The sequence below is a fragment of the Mus caroli genome, chromosome 15 (assembly GCF_900094665.2).
Source record: "Mus caroli chromosome 15, CAROLI_EIJ_v1.1, whole genome shotgun sequence".
Lineage (NCBI taxonomy): Eukaryota > Metazoa > Chordata > Mammalia > Rodentia > Muridae > Mus > Mus caroli.
Genome location: NC_034584.1, coordinates 23799175 through 23819199, shown reverse-complemented (window position 1 = coordinate 23819199; position 20025 = coordinate 23799175). Strand labels below are relative to the sequence as shown.

At 38.7% G+C, this 20025-nt stretch overlaps 1 protein-coding gene across 1 annotated transcript in view; it reads right to left on the bottom strand.

Moving 5' to 3' along the window:
- The window catches only part of Dnah5 (dynein axonemal heavy chain 5), a 249534-nt gene that overhangs the window by 22293 nt on the left and 207216 nt on the right, over positions 1-20025 (bottom strand). Inside the window, exons 66-74 of the mRNA XM_021183130.1 lie at positions 17896-18139; positions 16818-16932; positions 16142-16332; positions 10874-10995; positions 8925-9074; positions 3769-4014; positions 2888-3107; positions 1436-1641; positions 579-782 (exon numbers count right to left, since the gene is read on the bottom strand). Of these exons, the coding sequence (XP_021038789.1) occupies positions 579-782; positions 1436-1641; positions 2888-3107; positions 3769-4014; positions 8925-9074; positions 10874-10995; positions 16142-16332; positions 16818-16932; positions 17896-18139 (1698 nt within the window). The remainder of the gene's footprint in view (positions 1-578; positions 783-1435; positions 1642-2887; positions 3108-3768; positions 4015-8924; positions 9075-10873; positions 10996-16141; positions 16333-16817; positions 16933-17895; positions 18140-20025) is intronic.

Genomic DNA, 20025 nt, shown 5'->3' with positions numbered 1-20025 from the left:
AGTCTCATAAGCAGAGAACCCCACATGACTTATGCAAAATCCCCTCCCAACATCTGCCCAATCTGTCATCTCACCAAAGAAAACGCACCCCCAAGCTATTAAAGCATATGGAATATGCAAAAGAAGTTCACACAGGTCTTATTCTCAGAGCAAAGCTAAGCATTATAATCAAGAGGTTATAAAAATATAAGCAGAAGCCTTTGTTTATTCCATCATTATAATTAATTATAAAACCAGTAGGACCAGGCAATGGTGGAGCACGCCTTTTAATACCAAAACTTAGGAGACAGAGGCAGGCAGATTTCTGAGTTCGAGGCCAGCCTGGTCTACAGAATGAGTTCCAGGAGAGCCAGAATTACATAGAGAAACCCTGTCTCAAAAAAAACTCAAAGTAAATAGATAGATAGATAGATAGATAGATAGATAGATAGATAGATAGATAGATGATAGATAGATAGATAGATAGATAGATAGATAGATAGATAGATAGAACCAGTAGGAACTGTGTAAATAAATTGTGTAAAGGTCAAAGAGCTGCAAAGATTTGTTCTAGAGTTAAGATACTGAAGCAAGCAAACCTGAATGTACTGAAGATAGCCATCCACTGTACTGCATTTTGGAATGTTGTATCCTTGGTAAAAGGTGAAATCTGGTCCAAACATGTTTTCACTGAACCAAACCTTTGCAAATGTGTTCAGCAACCTCTTATCATAGTCATCAGTGACTCTGCCTCCATACTGAATCTCTCCTATCATGTAGCGGACAGTGGTCCAGGATACACCCTGGGAGCACAGAAAAACCATGCATCATTGTGTGTTCACCATCAATGCCTGCTATACAGTCATTCCTCTTCAATAATTTCAAGATACAGTGCAAAAAAAAAAAAAATAATCAAGGAAGCCGAAGGAAAGGCTTCCTCCAAGGTCACGTTCGTTACTTCAAGAAGGTTCTTGTGAACAATCCGTGTGTTCACACTTCAGTGTTTTAAAAGTTTACTTTTAATCATTTGTTTCCCTTTTTAAATAATGTCTGTGCATATGTCTTGGTTGCAGGATATACATGTATGAGTGCAGGCATTGGAGGAGACCAGGAAAGGATATATTCTTCCGGAGCTGGAGTTTACCTTTTGAAAATACTTAGACAGAGAAAAAAATCAAAGATCATCTAAACTCTTGATTTTTAGAGTTTTCTTCTCCTTCACCCCAAACCCCATCCCTGCCACTGGTCCTTTGAACTGTGTGAAGTAAATTGATAATAAGTATACTTCCTTTTAAATTCCTAAAATCAAGAAGCAATCGTGACCCAAGTGGACATGCCGTAAAAAAAGACCCTACAAACTTATCACACCCTCATATTGATTTGCCCCCATTGTGTGACGCTGGCCACATCTGTGTTCAGTACACATCATGGTGTGAAGTAGTGGGTAGAACAATACCTTCTTGACATCCATATCATCCAGGTGGTTCTGAATGAACTGCACCGTGGCATTGAAGTCGGCTTGGTTAAATTCGTAGGGGATATTCCACCCTAGGGGACCAAACTTGCGCCGCTCCTGGACAGTAGAGTGTAGGAAGGCCACTGCGTATAACATGGGCTTCCACTGGGCTCCCACACTCACATCCAGTAGGTCCTGGCTCACACCTGTCATGGTCAGAGAAGAACATAGTCATCTCGTAGGCACTTTCATTTGTTATTCCCTTTGTAAGAAACAAGTCATAGTTATCTTGCACAACACAACTGTTCTTCCATGTATGTGGTAATTATCACTTGAATGTGGGCTGTCTAAAAATCATTTATCTTAGAAGCATCTCATAAAAGCCTAGGTCATGGGAAAGGCTTGATAACATAAGACAAGTTCTTACCAATACACCAGGACAGTGCAAAGACAAAATAGAGATAAAAGGAAAATGACTATAAAGTGAATGCTATTAGTATCATTATGAATTAATATAAACTATACTAATACCTGAGATATATACTAGGAGCACACACTTAATTTAAAATTAGTTAAAATAATGTATGCAAAAGTTTGTTTCAATTTAAGTACATACCCCAAATAATTATTAAACATTATTACATTATATTATGCACAGCGACTTCTATTGCTATTATCTTTCAAGATTCATTATCCCATTATCTTATAGATTGGCAAGATTTGACTCTTAGTAGCAACTCCCTTAAGCAGATCTGTAGTTTTTAATTGGAATATAATCATATTGTTATTATCATTGTTGCTGCTATTATTATTGAACATTTCCCACCAATTTTATCCCCCCAGATAGCTTTTATTGACACTACTATGTAACTCATGATTCTTCTGCCTGAGCCGGCCACACGGTTCACATTCCAGCATTGTCTGATTCTTAAACTTATCTGATGCTGTGACATGGACCAGGCCACACTTTTAACTCAGACCTTCCTTTAGGAAAAGGCTGTACCACTACATTAATGCATGTGTGGAGTAGAGACCACAAACAAGGAAGCTGTCAACATATGATGTTAAAACAGAAAGGTCAGTGTCTGGCACAGGCACAGTAGTACAATATTGAAAAATTACAGAAAAATTGACTTAATTCATGTCATTTGGCTCTCTATCAGGTAAAGGAAGAATACTATTTGCTAAATCTGCTTTTATAGTTTCTTTTTTTTAAAGATTTATTTACTTATTTATTTTATGTATATGAGTGCACTGTAGCTGTCTTCAGACACACCAGAAGAGAGCATCAGAGAGCACAGATAGCTGTGAGCCACCATGTCATTGCTAGGAATTGAACTCAGGACCTTTAGAAGAGCAGTCAGTGCTCTTAACCGCTGAGCCATCTCCCTAGCCCGTATAGTTTCTTTAAGAAAACAGTATATGTGTACTCAGAAGCATCCCCCAGCTCACCACCATATGTCCTTCTCAGTCCTGCCCGGAGGCCCTGAGGTGGCTCATTGGCAAACTTGATGGACATCTGAAGGAGAGTGATGGGGAACTGCTTGTGAACCTCGGTGGTGATCCACAGACGGAAAGTATCATGCACAGTCTCCGTTTCTGTAATTACATCCATTAGCTCATCCAGGAAGTCAAGTCCCAGGTGGCAGTTCTGTAGAAGTACCCATCCTCCCTAAGAAATACCAGCAATGGGGGAAAGTTAGGCTACTTTCCTTTACCTGGAGATTTCAGTACAATGTTTTTTAAAAATGAAATCATTGAATTTTAAAACAGAAGCATAGTGACCACTTTAAATTAATCTAGGCCAACTCTAAGAGTTCAATAATCCTTCTTTGAGATCCACAATGTGTTAGTAAGTATTGTTGCATACATTTGTCTCAAAGCACACTGCCATGCCAGTAGACATAACGATTCTTTAGAATGGCCTGGCAATACCCAAGGTCAAAAACAGAGAGAGGTAATACAGCTTACAAGTAAAACTAAGCTCAGCAGTTTAAGGTATGAGCCAAAGATCAAGACAGTGATGCAGTATTGACAGTTGTTCACTCCCTTCTAGATTCTCAGAATAATGGTAACCAGATATATACCCTCTAGAATATGACAGAAACTTCTACTTGAATCTAATTACTTTCAAAACAAGAACCTTAAAATGGTAACTTAATTTTTGTTATTCTATAAGTGTTAAGGGGATTCTTTACATAGAGCAATCCAGTCAAATTTGGGGATTATGAAATAATTCCCAATTATATAATCTATGAGATTTAAATAAAATCATCGACAGCATCCATGACACAATCTCTAGGTATATTTTGGATCTAGACATTCAGCCTTACATTTGCCATGGTCTGGTGCAACAGCTTCCTCGCATGGACTTCCTGGCCCTGGCCCATGGACACATAGCGTGTTTCTATTTTTAGTCTCTTTCCCAAAGCAATGATGGAATCTGTGGGATCGGAGCCCATGGACAGGAGGCAGATGAGTGGTGTCCGTGGGTCAGATTCCTCCCATGTCTTTTCCAAGTCCAGGATAACTCCCTCTGCATAGTTTTCTCCCATGGAGTCCATGATGTACTTGCGAGCCTGCCAAAAGTAGTACAAAATCAGCAAAGGCTCCTTCATGTATTGCAATAAAGTTTGGCTTCTGCAGATTCGCTCAAGGATATCCATCTTAACTGTCACAGAAACAGGACAGAGGCTTCTTTTTCTGGTGTTTGTCTGTTCTTTAATTATATTTCAATGCTATACTCACAGATGCTGTGTTACTTGCTAAGCAAAATCATATAGTTAGAATGTCAGGATCTGGGCTGAATGACCCTTAGTCCCATTTTAACATACTACGGTTTCCTTATCTGCACAAAAGTTTTGGAAACTTTATTATGTAGGATGTTATTCCCTAATTGCACATAGTTCAATAGTATAATGCTTGAAATATAAGGAGTATTTATAAAATAGATAATCTTTAAAGAACTGTTTATTATGCTTATGAGATAGTGAATTAATTAATTTGTTAATTCATTTTTAAAAGATTTACTTGATAATCTGTTCATAATTTCCATCATCCCTTTCCATGGTTGGGAGGGTGTGTGTGTTTCTGTCTTTCTGCTATTAATCTTGTTTGAAATTTTAATGAAATCCTTGCTCATAAGACCAATATTTAACTTCATTTACTCCATAAGAAATGCCTGGTATTCTTTTTATAAAAAGTCAAAGAGTAATTTTTTCAAATACCAAATAGTGTGCAACCCTTAATCCCTATCCTCTCCCTCACAATAACTAGGTTGCTCCTCTCAAAATAAATACTATCCTCCCATTCCATCGTCTTCTCACAACTCAAGTTTGTAACATCCACATGTTCCCACAGGGCAATTCCCCAGATCAGTCTTTCTCACATAACAAGACGAACCCAACTGTTAGCACATTAACTTAACCTCCCTAAGAGGCACTGATGAGCCTGCTCAATCCCAGAGGACTGCACAGGGAGCGTGCCTTGCTCTGAGGCTTCAGAGAGACCTAAGCTGTGAAGATAACACGTATGAATGGTGACCAGCTTCCCAGGGTAAGCTCAGAGACCTGGGCTGCAAAGTCATTCTGAGAATGAAGTCCAAGGTGTTAATGATGAGAGGGGAGTTATGGAAACTATACTCAGGATACTTTCAGATCAAAGATGGCCTAATAAGCCTACCAGCTCCTAGGCGCAGGTCATGACAAGGGAGCCTGGTGGCCTTTGAAGACATCTGGCATCTTCGTAAGAGCAGAGATGAGTGCCAGCTGAGACAGTACAGCTGAATATCCAGAATGTTCTACTTTGTGATTTTTCCTTCTGGATAACTTTATCCCTCACACGAGAAACTGATATATGGTGTGAAATATATCATCTTCTGCACATGGGAAACAGACAATAGGTTCACATTCCCCAAACTCACAGATGATCATTGAGAAAGCATTGGACCACTGGACTATGAATTCTCTCCCCCAGCATCTCAGTTCCCACCCTGTCCTATTACAAAACATAATGCCCAGCTTACCACCAATGCAAGGTTTAAAACATGATGATTTGGTATAATGCACAGTATTCTTGCCTTGAAAACTATCACTAAATGATGTTGGGAAGACAGAGCTTGCCCAGCTTTTTAGGGGGCTGTGAAGTTTCTTGTCAAGAGCCCTGCTTTGTAGGCTAGACCAGTAGTGATAAAATGACCAGTCAGGACTTGTGCCTGACGGTCCTAGAAATGATCACCCATTCAGACATTCCTCCCATTGCAGATTTTAGTAGTTGAGAGATGTTCTGAAGATATGACGTGCCATCCAGTTCAGTTTGAGATATAATATGCCATAATGTCTATCACAATGTGTTCTAAATGGGCAAGATCCAGTGTGAGAGTCTCTAACTTTATTCTAAATGCCCACATCTTTTTCTGCATCTTTCTGCCAAGTATTTTAAAAGTTTGCTTATCATGCCCAGTGATATCATCAAAAATATATTCTATGTATACACTTGGGGACAGTAAAGAGCTGTAGTCAGGAAGTAATTCAAAGGCTGGGCATTCCACAGTTGCAGTTGCTGCCCAACCACAGGGACCTGCCACCACTGCAGCTCCTTATAGTGTGCTTCACATATACTCAATGCTCAAATGTTTTCTATTTTAAGCTAATGGGGTACTCAATACCCCCAAAACATCCACACAAATCCACATGGACCTAATACACTGCCATACAAGCCAATACAATACAGTCGGGGTCAAATGGCAAATCACTGAAGCTTTTTGGGTATATGGTCTCTGTTGCAATTATTTAACCCATCTGTTGTACCACAAAAGCACCTTGATATAATACATAAACAAAAAAGACATGACTTTGTTCCAGTAACTTCACAGCCTGATTTGAATGATCCACAATGTGCACATGTAATAAAATCCTATAAATGTATACAATCATTTGATAATTAAGATGGAATAAAAATTTAAAGCATCACACTGTGATTTGATTGGTGCATAATTTTTACATCATGAAATATCTTATTATTATTTTCTGGCATTAATAATATGTAAGTTATGCTTAGTTCACAAGCTATCTGGAGACACATTGATCAATTTTGTTCAGGAGGCCCAGACATCATTTTATAACTCCTTGATAAAGAAAGCTATTTTACTTAGAATGGAAATCATGATGGATTTTTTTAAATAAAATTCTTGTTCCTAGGAAAGAGATATATTCTTGGGATCACAGTCACAGTTTCTGATTGGTTTCAAATTCAGAGGCTGCAGTTCATTGTGTGTTGTAATCCTCGAAAACAAAACTATATGTCTGAGGAAGAACAAATATCTTTACCTCCATGGCTTCAGTTTAACATACAAGTCATCACATTGGACAAACAGGCATAACTGAGTCTCCCTGTGCCCATAAATCCCCATCTTACAAAAAAATATAAAACTTGGTTTGCCACCTTTTTCTTTGCCTAAGGATATGTGTCAGATGGCCCCTACAGAGCAGTGACAGAATGACCCTGCCTTTGGGACTTATACTTCACCTCAGAATTAGACATAGAATGACCAAGTAATAGTGAATAAACCACATCCCTGAGAGGATTGCAACAACAAAACCAATTAATATCTCAGAAATACACCAGAGCACACATCCTAACAAAGGAACATTTAAGCAAAGTGCAGAAGCAAAAGAAAGTCATTCGTGCAGTGAACACATGTGCAGGAATTTTTCAGCAAACAAGAATAAGTTGTCTCATGTGCATGGAGGACATTCAGTATAATTTGTGTAAGCGATGATTCGGTGTGGGCAAGCCTGGCTCCCGCACAGCCTGCCAACCCATAAAACCTTAACACCTCATTGGCACAAGTAAATATCCAGGCTACATTTTTCATAGGTGACTCCATCCAAGTCCAAAGAACATTTTGTTCCATCTGGTCTCAATTTAAAAGGCTCAAGTTTGGAATGAGGGCCGGGGAATGAACTCAGAAGCTACCTCATATGGACTGACCTTCCTTTGTGGTATGTTTTTTTAGACATTACTGTGTATATAGCAATAGAAACCTTCTAACAGTGTGGAATTCTTGTAGCCAACCCACCTGACATCCCCTGCTGTGGAGCATCACAGCAGACAAAATGAAGAGCATCATTTGTAACCTTATACTGCTGATAGGGGATGGGGACCAACTGTATCCACTTTGTAGAGCTTATCTAGCAATAAATTTTAAAAGGACTTGTACAGATACAAGTTCCAGAGGGTATAACACATTTCCAGAGGACCATCTAGATTTTATTTAGGAACTGAGTGTTCCTAAACATGGACCATGGGAATTCACTGGAGGACTTGGAAAGTTGATAATGGAATGTCCTCGCCATTTATTTTTTTAAAGTATGCATCAGAGTTGGCGAGAAGATACAAAAGTGTGAATAGCAAAGAAACCACACTGGTGGCCAACCTGAGGAGTGCAAAGCCTTACAAAGATGGAGACATTACAGAACCAACTTAGGCTTTCAGTTTAACTTTGACACTAAATGGTTTCTGGGGGAAAAGAGAAGGGAGGTAACCAGCTATACCTGTACCTCTTCTCCCATACTGCCTTTTAAAAGGCAACTATTCAACCATTCATTAAGCCAGAGTGAAAATAATAAAGTTGAAAGGGGAAAGTGTCACAGGGTGATCTCAGTGCCTTTCGCGGCCAAACTTGTTTTCCTTTTCTTAATAAGTCTTTGGATCTAGCTGTTCTTATGATCCGTGGTACCTGAGTCGAGTTGGGGGTAGTTACCTTGTTCATTCTGTAACACTCCCTATAGGCACTAAGGTGAATACAGAGTCCTGCAGGTTTTACTCCATGATTGCTTTATGACAGCCATTAAGAAGTCTACCTGTGCTGAATTCTAAAGATTTAACTGTGGAAACAAGACCTGTGCCTTTTTAGTGGGTGAATGCCTGTGGTGTAAGACCAGGATATAAATAGTCTTGGAGAAGATGAAGCTTTGGGGAGAAGGATTCACATTTCAGCCATGTGCAGAATTCAGTTTTAGGGCAGCCTGATTCCTCTCACCTAGAGCTGTGGCGTTATCTAGGGATGAGCCGTGTCTGTCCTGCTAGATGGCTCTCTCGCTGCTCCCATGGTTTTTCTTTCCTACACAAAAGCTGATTTACAGCTAGGAAAGTAGAGCAGCTATATATTTTCTGGGTTATTATAAAATGATACATGAGAATAATACATTACGTTTATGTTATTCATACATGCCAAGCTCAGAATCATGATTTTTCTCATTTGCTTTTGTTTTACCACCAGGACCAAAGGGGTTTAATAAATCACTTAGAGAAGTGTGCACCTCAGTACTTCATTTGCTGTTTGCATCTCCATTTATCACATTTGTCTCACTAGAAAATTGCTTAGAAGCCCACAAGGAAATTCTGGTTGATAATCACATTCAAAATACTTCTTTAAGTTTCAAGGAAAATTCTCCTTCAGAACCTTCTCTGTTGTTACATCCTTTACCTGGGCAATGGTTCTGTCGGGACACCAGGACCTAATCAGAAGGAGGCGTCTGAAGCAGTCGAGAGATTTATCGTAGGCATTTGGAAGAGGCTCCTCTTCTGGGTTTTCCTTATCAAACCAAACTCTCCACATCTTTTCATTCCCTGATATCTGAAAACACCATGGGTTGAGAAGCCTGTCACTTCACACAAAAGTCTTTCAGGGGTTTTTCATGGGCATTCTCGATCAAACTTTCTAGGCATGTGTAAGCTATATACTCTCTCTATTTTTAAGCTTTATATCCTGGGAACAAAATGTCTGACTACATAAGATCACAGACCACTTATTCCCAAATCAGTCTAGGTCTAGGTGAGCACCAGTCTACAGCAAGCTGCCAAGGGAGGAAGCATCCTGAAATACTTGATTCCACCTCTGCCATTACAGTAATAAATTTACAAGGAAAGAAAAATCAATGGAGCCTCATTTTCATTATCTCGAGGAAATCTTATTTGCTCCATAAAATCCTCTTATAACCAGTCCTCACTCATTCATGTTTCCTCATTTCCTAGGACCACTTTTGACACAAAGGAAGATACTTAATACATATTTGTTATTGCATAAACAGGTTTGGGATCAATATTCTATCGATCTAAAGTAATCTGAGATACTACATTTAATATCGTCATCACACAGATGATCAGAGACCTACTCCTTGCAGGCAATTGGCAAAGCACATGGAGCATCACCCTCTGGAATCTAGATACCAATAGGACACCAGCCTTACAGAGGCAAGAACATCAAAAGCTTCAAACAAACAAATAACATCTATAAATTAACAGAATCTTTTATCTTCTGATAATCCACATAACGAAAGCCTCAAGGCTTACTAGTTTAACCAAAGAAAGAATTTCTTGGGTTTTACATTTAGAAATTTTCATATAAGAATAAAAATTTAATTTGTTTCATGATGTATAAATATCCTGTTGTGCAATGGGGCAGGATTTCTGACATGACACACTCTCTAAAAGGTAGCAATGTCTGACCAGAATGATCAAGGATTGATACCTGGGTATGTTCTTATAGAGTACTAGAGCACATTAATAACTCCAAAAATGAGTTATTTTACCAGAAAATTTGATTATATCAAAATTACTGGTTAGTAATAACAAACAACACCAGTTATGAGCCAAGGTATAAAATACACCAGAATTTAAGTATTGGGTGAGCATGAATGGTATATGTTAAAAACCCATCTCAAGACCGTTCCTGGTCAGAACAAACAGCCATATCCCCTTTACCCTGCCCCTGGGGGAAAACATTCTGTTAATTTTACTTCTCTAAGGCCAGCATATATTGAAAAATCTCCTTACAGCCTTGTCCTACACTCAACTGCTATGATTCCAGTACATACATAGATCATGGGCAACTAAAAGATTTAAAGAACAGTGGAATCTATAGATGAAGACACAAATGTCAGCATGAGTTCCACACCTGGATAAATAACTAGAATGAAACTGGGAGTAACACCAGAGGAAGAAGAAAGAGAGACAAAGGCCAAGAAAGGAAATTTAGTAATAAAGGATGTGTACACTTCTATTTCCTCTCTAAAGGGAACACACATGTATAACTATGAACACACGTAGTTATTCTATCTAACTATCAGTCTTCCTGTGAATAGACCTTCCTGTATATAGGCACGCACATAGACCTTAAATTGATGATAGTGACATTTAGGCTGAAACAATTCCGATTAAACTTCCTGACACACTTCTTCCTGAGGAACTGGCCTTCAATGGGAGCTGTTGCTCTCACATTGTGGATAAGCTGCAGGAAGGCCAAACATCAGAGGTGAACAATACCTTCTAAGACTGATGGTTTGCAAAGCATCTCTCTCCCACAAACACTGTAATGATGGGTCTGAAAGCTGCTCACCATGACAGTAGCTTACGTAGACTCAAAGAGCATGTTACCTGATCGAGGATGTCTGAAAACTGTTTAAGTTTGCTAAGTTCCACCAAATTCAGCCAAGTCATGTCTAGGATCCATTTTGATGGTTTAGGAGGGCAGGCTTTTAGATCCAATGAGGCACCACCTATAAAAAAAAATATGAAGTTACTACCTTTTTTTTCATTAGTATAAAATAACTCATTAAATTTTTTTTCTATTTGAAGTGGCTTAATTTCAATGACTTTACTGCCTTGACATTTATTAAATTCAGAGATATAAATCATAGTGAGAAATATGCTTCAAACCTAAGTAAGTGAAAAGATGATTGTAGAAAAATGTCAAATACCAGCATTATAGCTTTGGAAACAAGTTAGTGCTGGATTCTCACCTAATTAACATCCTGGCCAACATCCAGGACTAGCTATCTTATCTACCTGGAACTCTCCTTCCACATTTTAAAATGTAACAATGTAGCCTAAGTGTACTGCTCTAAGTATATAATTCAGGTAAATCTGAAGACATGACAGGTCACAGAACAGCTCTTCTCAGTACTAAGAATGGCCTTATACTGGTATATATTTAAATATATAGTTTGTCTACAGATTCATACTAGATATATTTGAAGGATTCTCTTCTAAAAACAAATTATATCAATTTTGTCCATATCCTAGGGGCTCTGTCACATTGGATAATCTAACTACAACAAAAATTTCCATTTGGTACTAACTCCTATCTTTTGGGGAATAAATGATATGTAAGCATACACAATGTTTAGCAGCAAACAATTAATGACACCTGCTACCACCTCAAGAAATATCAGCAGGTAAAAATCATATTTTATGCCAAAGAAAACATTGGGGAATTTTCCAAATAATAAAATGTTGTCCAATAAAGACATCCATTAAAGCATTTTAAGAAAATGTTCATTAAGGGAAATTCAACCCGTTTGGCCACCTTAACATGTAGGGATAATCTCTTGTACACTGTGAGGAAGCATCACCTGTCAATACAAAGCTGATGGCCTATGACCAGAAGGCAGGAAATAGAAGGTGTGGGTTCTGGTAGTGAGACAAGAACTCTGGGAAGTGAGGAGCTAGAGATTCACCCTGGACTCTGAGGAAATTAGTCACATGACACTGAGGAGAGGTAACTAGTCTTGTGGCAGACAGAGAACAGTTTAAATGGGTTATACAAGTTATGAGCTTGTCAAGAAGCAAGCAAAAGCTTGTGACCTAGGCATTTATTTATAAATAAATAAGCCTGCAAGTCATTATTTGGAAATTGGGGCATGTGTGGAAAAGCCCAAGGTTACATTAAAATTCTTTGTTTTACAGAGCAGGGTAAAAACAATAATGCTTGAGATATTTATTGAGCCATATTCCACTTAATCTAGACACTCTGTACTATTAAATTGTATCCCTTTGCCAAATCGATCTTAGTTCATCTATAATAAGGTAAATGGGGCCTTGAAGCTATTTGAATGGAAATATTAGCTCATAAAGTGAAAACAGCTTGTTGTAATGCCAGAGAGAAGCTAAAGACCTAATGATAATAGCAATAAATGCCTCACCAATTTCCATGACAACTGCCCATTTTCCAGCAAAATGGGAAAAATAAGGTATTCGCCACTGAGTTAACAAAATTCTACTCTTGGAAATGAATGAGTGAGCTTTGCAGGTTGAAGCACTGTTCAATGTTTAGTAGAGGGCAACTACTCTGTGACTACCTTGCCTGCTCCAAAAATGTACAACTAAGCACAAATAATGATTGTATGTTGAGAGAAAAATTATTTTAATAACATGATCGCAGATTAAATATATTCTTTAATAAACCCCTGAGAAAGGAAAAAGTTCAAAATAAATCCTGAGATGATCCAGGATTATGTTTTTTGTCTTCATTCCTTGAAACTTTCGCCTTAGAGGAAAATGTAAATTTCAATTTTTGTTCTAATACTTTCTTTGTAAATGAAAGATGTTCATAATTAAAATGTACCAGTTATTCCATTCTACCATAAAATTCAACAGTTAAGAAAAAATTTAGAACATCACAAAAGCTAAATCATCTTAGAGATGAATAAAAACCAGTAGTGGAAGAGTGTTACATTTTGTCCCAGGCTATTTGTGCTGCTATAATAGACTAACTTTGCTGGATCAAAGTCTCCTCGGAATTCATAGAAATTAGTTTGTCACACCTCTTGATTTGTGGAACTCTAAGATGAAGACATCAGTAGAGAAAGTGTCTGGGAAGGGTCCACCAGTTCCTGGTTGGAAGAGCTCTTTATTCTTTATTTATACCTTAACCTTAAGTTTTGTCTCTTACCTACTGCAAAAGAAACTTCTATGATGAACAGAGAGAGTATAATGGTGGCTATAAATGTATTTAAGGTACAATTTACTTCTATGTCCATCCATTGGCAATTGATGGCTGGTAGAAGAGAGGGAGTTCTCTTAATTTGAATGTATTCTGTAATAGAATACCCACATACCACTACATGGTCCTACACTCACATAGCACTAAGTGGACCCAGTGGATTTAAAAATGGTAGTTGAAGCTGGGAGGTTAAACTGATCAGGGCTTATATGGGAGAAGCTGGAGGGGGAATATAGACTTGATATTGAAAAAAAGCGTATTCGTGTGTGATATAATGTTCTGTGCTGGCTAATTTTGTGTCAATTCAGAAAACCCATCTATAAAATCAGGCTGTGAAGCAAGACGGTAGTGCATTTTCTTAACTGGTGATTGATGTGGGAGGTCTCAGTTAATTTTGAGTGGGGTCATTCCCAGTCTGGTAGTCCTAGGTTCTCTAAGGAAGGATGAGAACGCCATAGGAAGCAAGCCAGTAAGCAGCATTCAACCATAGCCTCTACATAAGCTCCTGCCTACAGGTTCCTGCCTGTAAACCTTCCTTTGATTCTGAACAGTGATATGGCAGTATAAGCCAAATAAACCCTTCATTTTCTCAATTTCACTTCTACTTTCTTAACATACCTGTGTACATGATTTTATATATTTATATAAATGTCTGTGATTGACAAAGAAGGTAAAAATGTGGTATTTGTCTGAATCTGACTTCTTTCATTAAATATGATCTCTAGTTGAATCAATTTTCTTTCAACCAACATAATTTTATTTTAATTTATTAAGGAAAAACCCCATTGTGAGTAGTGTGTGTGTGTGTGTGTGTGTGTGTGTGTGTGTGTGTGTGTGTGTGTGTGTGTGTGCGCGCGCGCGCGCGCGCGCGCGCACACGCACACAGTGAGCTCACTTGTGATAGTCTTCATTTGTTAAAGGACTCCTAGATTAGTTATAATGAATAGAGCTACAATTTAAAAGTTTAAATATTTGGCCTGCTGCACTGAGCAGCCTGCCATCCCAGGGGGGACCTCCTTCTTCTGCTGCTTCTCCTCCACCCCCATCAGACTCCTGAATCATACAGACAGGAGCTTGTTGTCTTCTGAGGGGCTTCACCCAGCAGCTGACTCAGACAGATATAGACACCCATAGCCAAACAATGTATGGAGCTTGGAGATTCTTACAGAAGAATAGGAGGTAGGATTGTGGGTCCCAAAGAGGGATAGGAACTCCATGGGAAGACCAACAGAGTCAACTAACTGGACCCTTGGGGCTCTCAGAGTCTGAACCACCAACTAAAGAACATGCACAGGCATCCCCATTTCTATGTACAATATATGCATACCATTTAATGAATATTTGACTACAGGTCTGTGTCTTCTGGCTTTCTATTCAACTGTATATACTAGTGACCCAAAGGTCTACCTGTGTTCAATGGTTCAATAAATATAAATAAATCACCTCACCCTCCAGGCTTCTGAGACCCTGCCAAATTTGCTTTGTCTCTATCACACTCCCTTCATCCCTTATGTTGCCTAGCTCCCTAAAAATTCCTTCTGTAATTGTTTCATTGCTATTTCAAATCTTGAATCGGATGCCAGTCACTATGATCTACTCAACTAGAGAATGGATTATATACATAATTTAAAGCTTTACACTATTGGGGGAGGGGGAAAGGGATAGGGGATTTTTCGGAGGAGAAACTAGGAAAGGGGATAACATTTGAAATGTAAATAAAGAAAATATCTAATAAAAGAAAACCTTTACTCTATTGTTATAGCTCATTTACCATACCCATTCATGCCCTCCCTCATAACTAGTATTAATTGCCAACTTGTCAGGATGTGGAATCATGTAATAGACCTATAGACACATCCATGTTGGGGAGATATTTAGCCTCTGTCATGGTTTGTATATCCTTGGACCAGGGAGTGGCACCATTTGGAGGTGTGGCCTTGTTGGAATAGGTGTGACCTGGTTGGAATAGGTGTGTCACTGTGGGTGTCAGCTTAAGACCCTCATCCTTGTTGCCTGGGAAGTCAATCTTCCACTAGCAGCCTTTGGATGAAGATGTAGAACTCCCAGCTCCTCCTGCATCATGCCTGCCTGGATGCTGCCGTGCTCCCACCTTGATGATAATGGACTGAACCTCTGAACCTGTAAGCCAGCCCCAATTATATGTTGTTTTTTATAAGACTTGTCTTGATCATGGTGTCTGTTCACAGCAGTAAAACCCTAACTAAGACAGCCTCTGAACATGCTTTTGAAAGACTATGTTGCTTAGGTTAAGAGAGGAGGGCAGACAGACACTAAAAGTGGGGGTGAGGCACTATTTCCCAGGTGTGGGTCCTGGATGGTATAAAAAAAGAGCAAGTGACTGAGCACAAGCATCCTGTGCCCCCTGCTTTCTGGCTGTGGACATGATATGACTGGCTCGCTCAACTTCTTACAGCCCTAATATCCAACCATGATGGACTGCATCTCAAATTGAATGCCAAATGAGCCCTTTCTCCCTTGAGATTTATTTTGTGGGCTGGAAGGGTAAGGGTGGGATCAGGGAATTCTATCATAGCACAAGAAAAGTACAACACTCTTCCCCTTCCCCAACACTTTTCTAAAGTGCTTGCTAACTTCCCACATAGGACATATTTTATTTGTTTCCTTACTTTTTCTGTAGCACACACACATACACACACACACACACACACACAACTCAGGCATTTTGCAAGTGATTTGGTTTGATAAAATGTCTGCTCCAAGCCCTGAGACACACTACATTTCCAACAAATAGTCAATGTTTAGTAAGTGATCAAGTGAAATGTCTCATGTAAGTAAATAAAAACTGAAATATGAAGAAACTATTACAACTTAGAAATTTAAAAAAAAATCCACGATGAGCATTCACAACATCTGCGATGTACGCAGCACTTTCTACTGACCTTTAATGAGAGTGAGAAACTCCTCATGTTTGACTAGGTTCCTCTGGATGTCAATCTTTAGGGTGAGTAACAAAGTGAACAGGAATTTATGCTCTTCATATAGGCCTCGGGCAGCATACTTGAAAACCTCATAGGTCATGTGCTCAATGATATTAGCAATCCTCTTGCTTGTAATTGGGCTCTTGACAGACCTGAGGAAGAGACCATTTAAGACACGTTTATCCCGCTGCCCTTTTCACTTGTCTATAAAAACAGCATCTCTGGTGGAGAATAAGTAACTCTGGAGGACTAATTTTTACTTTAACACATGAAGAGAGCGCTCCTAAATCTAAACTAACAAGAATTCTCTCAACATGAAGCAACATAACAAAATTCCTCACTGCTGTCTAAATCAATTTTACCTACAGGCCTTTATTATTCACAACAATGTCTTGGAAATTTTCCCATTTAGTGGAACACATGAAGCCAAAGGAATCAAATCAATGGATGAATGGCCAGCTTAGACTCCTCTGGGCATATGATGACACGTCTGAATGATTTGTTAACATGCTGATAACTACACTAATCTCAGACTTAAGAAAGGAAAATACTCATACTGATAAGCAAAAGGGAAATTCTAATATCGTCCTCATTCACAGATAAAGAATCCAGCTCAACTTCCCAGGGACAGATGTACCTGGCTAAGGAAAGGTCAAACAAGCCCAGAAACTGACGGAGCGAAGTCTGATACATCTCATTAACCAAGCGCATCTCTGTGATCAGGAAGTAGAGGATGCTGCCCCGTGTAGCAACTGAAAGAAAAAGAGCAGGGAGGGAGGTAGGACAAGAATCAAAAATAAATGAGCTGTGCGAACACATTTCCCCAATTTATTACTCAAAACAACCTCTTTTTGGCTCATCAGTAACTGCCTGCTAACAATGGGATCTAGAGCAATGCTTATTATTTAATTTTCATTTATAAGTTTTTCATAGTTTACCAAATGAAAGGGTACTAATGAAACCAAGAAAGTTCTCATTTGAGAATCACCACACTCCTTTAATAAGTAGAGGTTTTCTGTGTTTTATCGTGATGGACAGAAGGGGAGTTTTAAAGGTTGTTCATTTAACACTCAGCAAAGGATGCAGTTGGTCACACAGAACTTCCTCTGAAGCTCATAGAGAACAAGCCTCAAGCTTTCATAAGACATAACAAAGATGATGACTCTGATTGTCTGTAACACCATGGTATGGTTTCAGCTCTTTTTCCAGGAAATTTGCTAAAGGATAGTCAATTGATTATTTATTTGACCCATCTTGGTTAACCAATGAACACCTGTTTATTAAATGGCCAGCTAAAGATGAATACCAGAAAACCAACTTCCGGATAAACACAACACATTGCTGCTACTTGATATGGAGCCAAGGCAAAGTCCATAATACTCATGTCTCAGGATTTACTATTTTATAGCAATATTTTAACTTTTCATTTTGAAATAAATTCCTGAGCATCTTAAAGCATTTCCCAACCACCACAGATAGTACCAAAAGTATATACCATCACATAATATTTCTATTTCTAATTTACTAAACTTCTCAAAAGAAATGGCAGAAAATATGATTGGCCACCCCCTATTGCACAGTAATTGCATATAATATCATATAATATAAAATGCATTATACATTGTATAATGTCCCTGCATTAATTGGATGTTCTAATTCTCATTTCAGCCTGACTCTATTTTCTTGTGACATTTGTCTTCCATTACCAGACTCACCAGGTCGGTATTCCTCCCGTGCTGAGTTAATTTGAATTTCTGTCTCTCCAGAAATTTCCAGCTTCTGTGTCACCTCCTCAGCTGTCTTTTTGGTGTTGCTCAGCACAATGATGAGACTCTCATCTTCCACCAGAGACCCTTGAGTGCTTGTCAGGCGGTAAAGCAAATTATCTTCTAGCTCCTTCATCCTTCTTTTGTTTGCAGTTACATCCTCCAAGAGATGAGTTCGTTCTTTCTCCAGTTCCTTTAATTTACATGAACATATTTTCATTATAAGTGAGCCTATGTTGAGGTCACTTATTTCTTGTCACAATAATTATTTCTCTCATATATAATTATTTCATACATAATTATTTCTTTTTTAGCTTCATTGAAAAGTTCCACTGACTCAGTAAGATTGTCTCTCACTTGTAAGATGGAATGTTTCTCTCTACTCTGCATAACAGCTCTCTATGATACAAAGTAACCTAAGCTGTCACAATGGGTACACATTAAAAAATATCAATAGTCCATCATGGTAGACAGTAATCCCAGGACTCAGGAGGTTGAGGCAGAAAAATTACAGGTTCAAGGCCAGCCTGGACTACATAGCAAGAATCTTTCTGAAAAACATACAAAGATAATTTTCTTTTGAATTAAAAACATTTTTTGACCTGAAAATGTACCATTCTCTTCCAAATAAGTATATTTTGGGGGCTGGGATAGTTCAATGGGTAACATATTTGCCTAAAATGCATGAAGTCCTGGGCCAAACATCCACACCACCAAACACCAGGTATGGGTGCACATTATTGTCAGAGCATTCAGGAGGTGAGGCAAGGGATTCAAGGTCAAGACTTCCTCAGTTACTCAGTGAGTTTGAAGCCAGCCTGTGACACCTAAAACCATATATATTCAAGGAGCGTCATAAAAGAGTAGGCAGAAATATTATAAGACCCAGAAGTCAAAGCAGGGTCTGAAGTAAGACAGTGACTTCTGGACATGGTATGATACTTGGACTCATAAACTCACAGAAGCTGTAGTTGCTAACCCAAGAGCTTGACAAGGCCAAGCCAGTCAGTCCACATTCACACTAGCATAGAGTAAGGGGATCTTCATGGAACTCAAACGCAAGTGGAAAAGCTATGTGGGATTTGATGGCTTCTAGGGGAAGAAGGATCAGTTTTTCCTTAAGGATGTAGTGATCATGCCTCAGTGGATGGCCCAACATCTAATAGTACATGGGCAGCACAAGTTGAATCTAATTTACTAAAATTTAAAAAGAGAGAAAACACGAATTTTGGAGTAGTGGTAGACCCAGAATGAGTTAAGGGAAGAAATTGATCAAAATACATTTCATAGAATTCTCAAAGAATTAGTTCTATATTATATATTAATTATATTTATTATATAATATACAGCATAGTTTTGTATCTCCTCTGAGATATAAATCTTATAGTGCAGGAGGTGAGCAGAGCTTTAAGCGGTGACTGTCAATGGTGGCTCTTTTCCTTAGGAACTCAAAGAGAGAAAGGAAGCAATGCAATTGAAATTGAGCAGGCCACAGGAGTGTGAAGCTCAGAGGAGAAAGAACAGCAGAGAAAATACACTGACTCTAGGAAAAGCTGTACATGAGAGAGAAGTACGTATGAGAAAGACTTTGAAGTTAAAGAGATTGATCAGAAATGAAAAGGACCATCAGTAAGTAATTCTTATAATTTATAAAAGAATCACGAATTCCTGGGTGTACTTGAAAAGCCTTCTAAATATAGTACCAATTGACAATATGACTAAACAAAACAGTATATGATTCTACATCACCACAATATTGTGAAACAAAATCATTTTTTTCCTTTTTTTATAAGGTATTTTTTCATTTACATTTCCAATGCTATCCCAAAAGTCCCCCTTGCCCTCACCCCCACTCTCCTCGCCTCCCCCACTCCCACTTCTTGGCCCTGGCATTCCCCTGTACTTAGGTATAAAAAGTTTGCAAGACCAATGGGCCTCTCTTTCCACTGATGGCAGACTAGGCCATCTTCTGATACATATGCAGCTAGAGACACGAGCTCCCGGGGGTACTGGTTAGTTCATATTGTTGTTACACCTATAGGGTTGCAGATCCCTTTAGCTCCTTAGGTACTTTCTCTA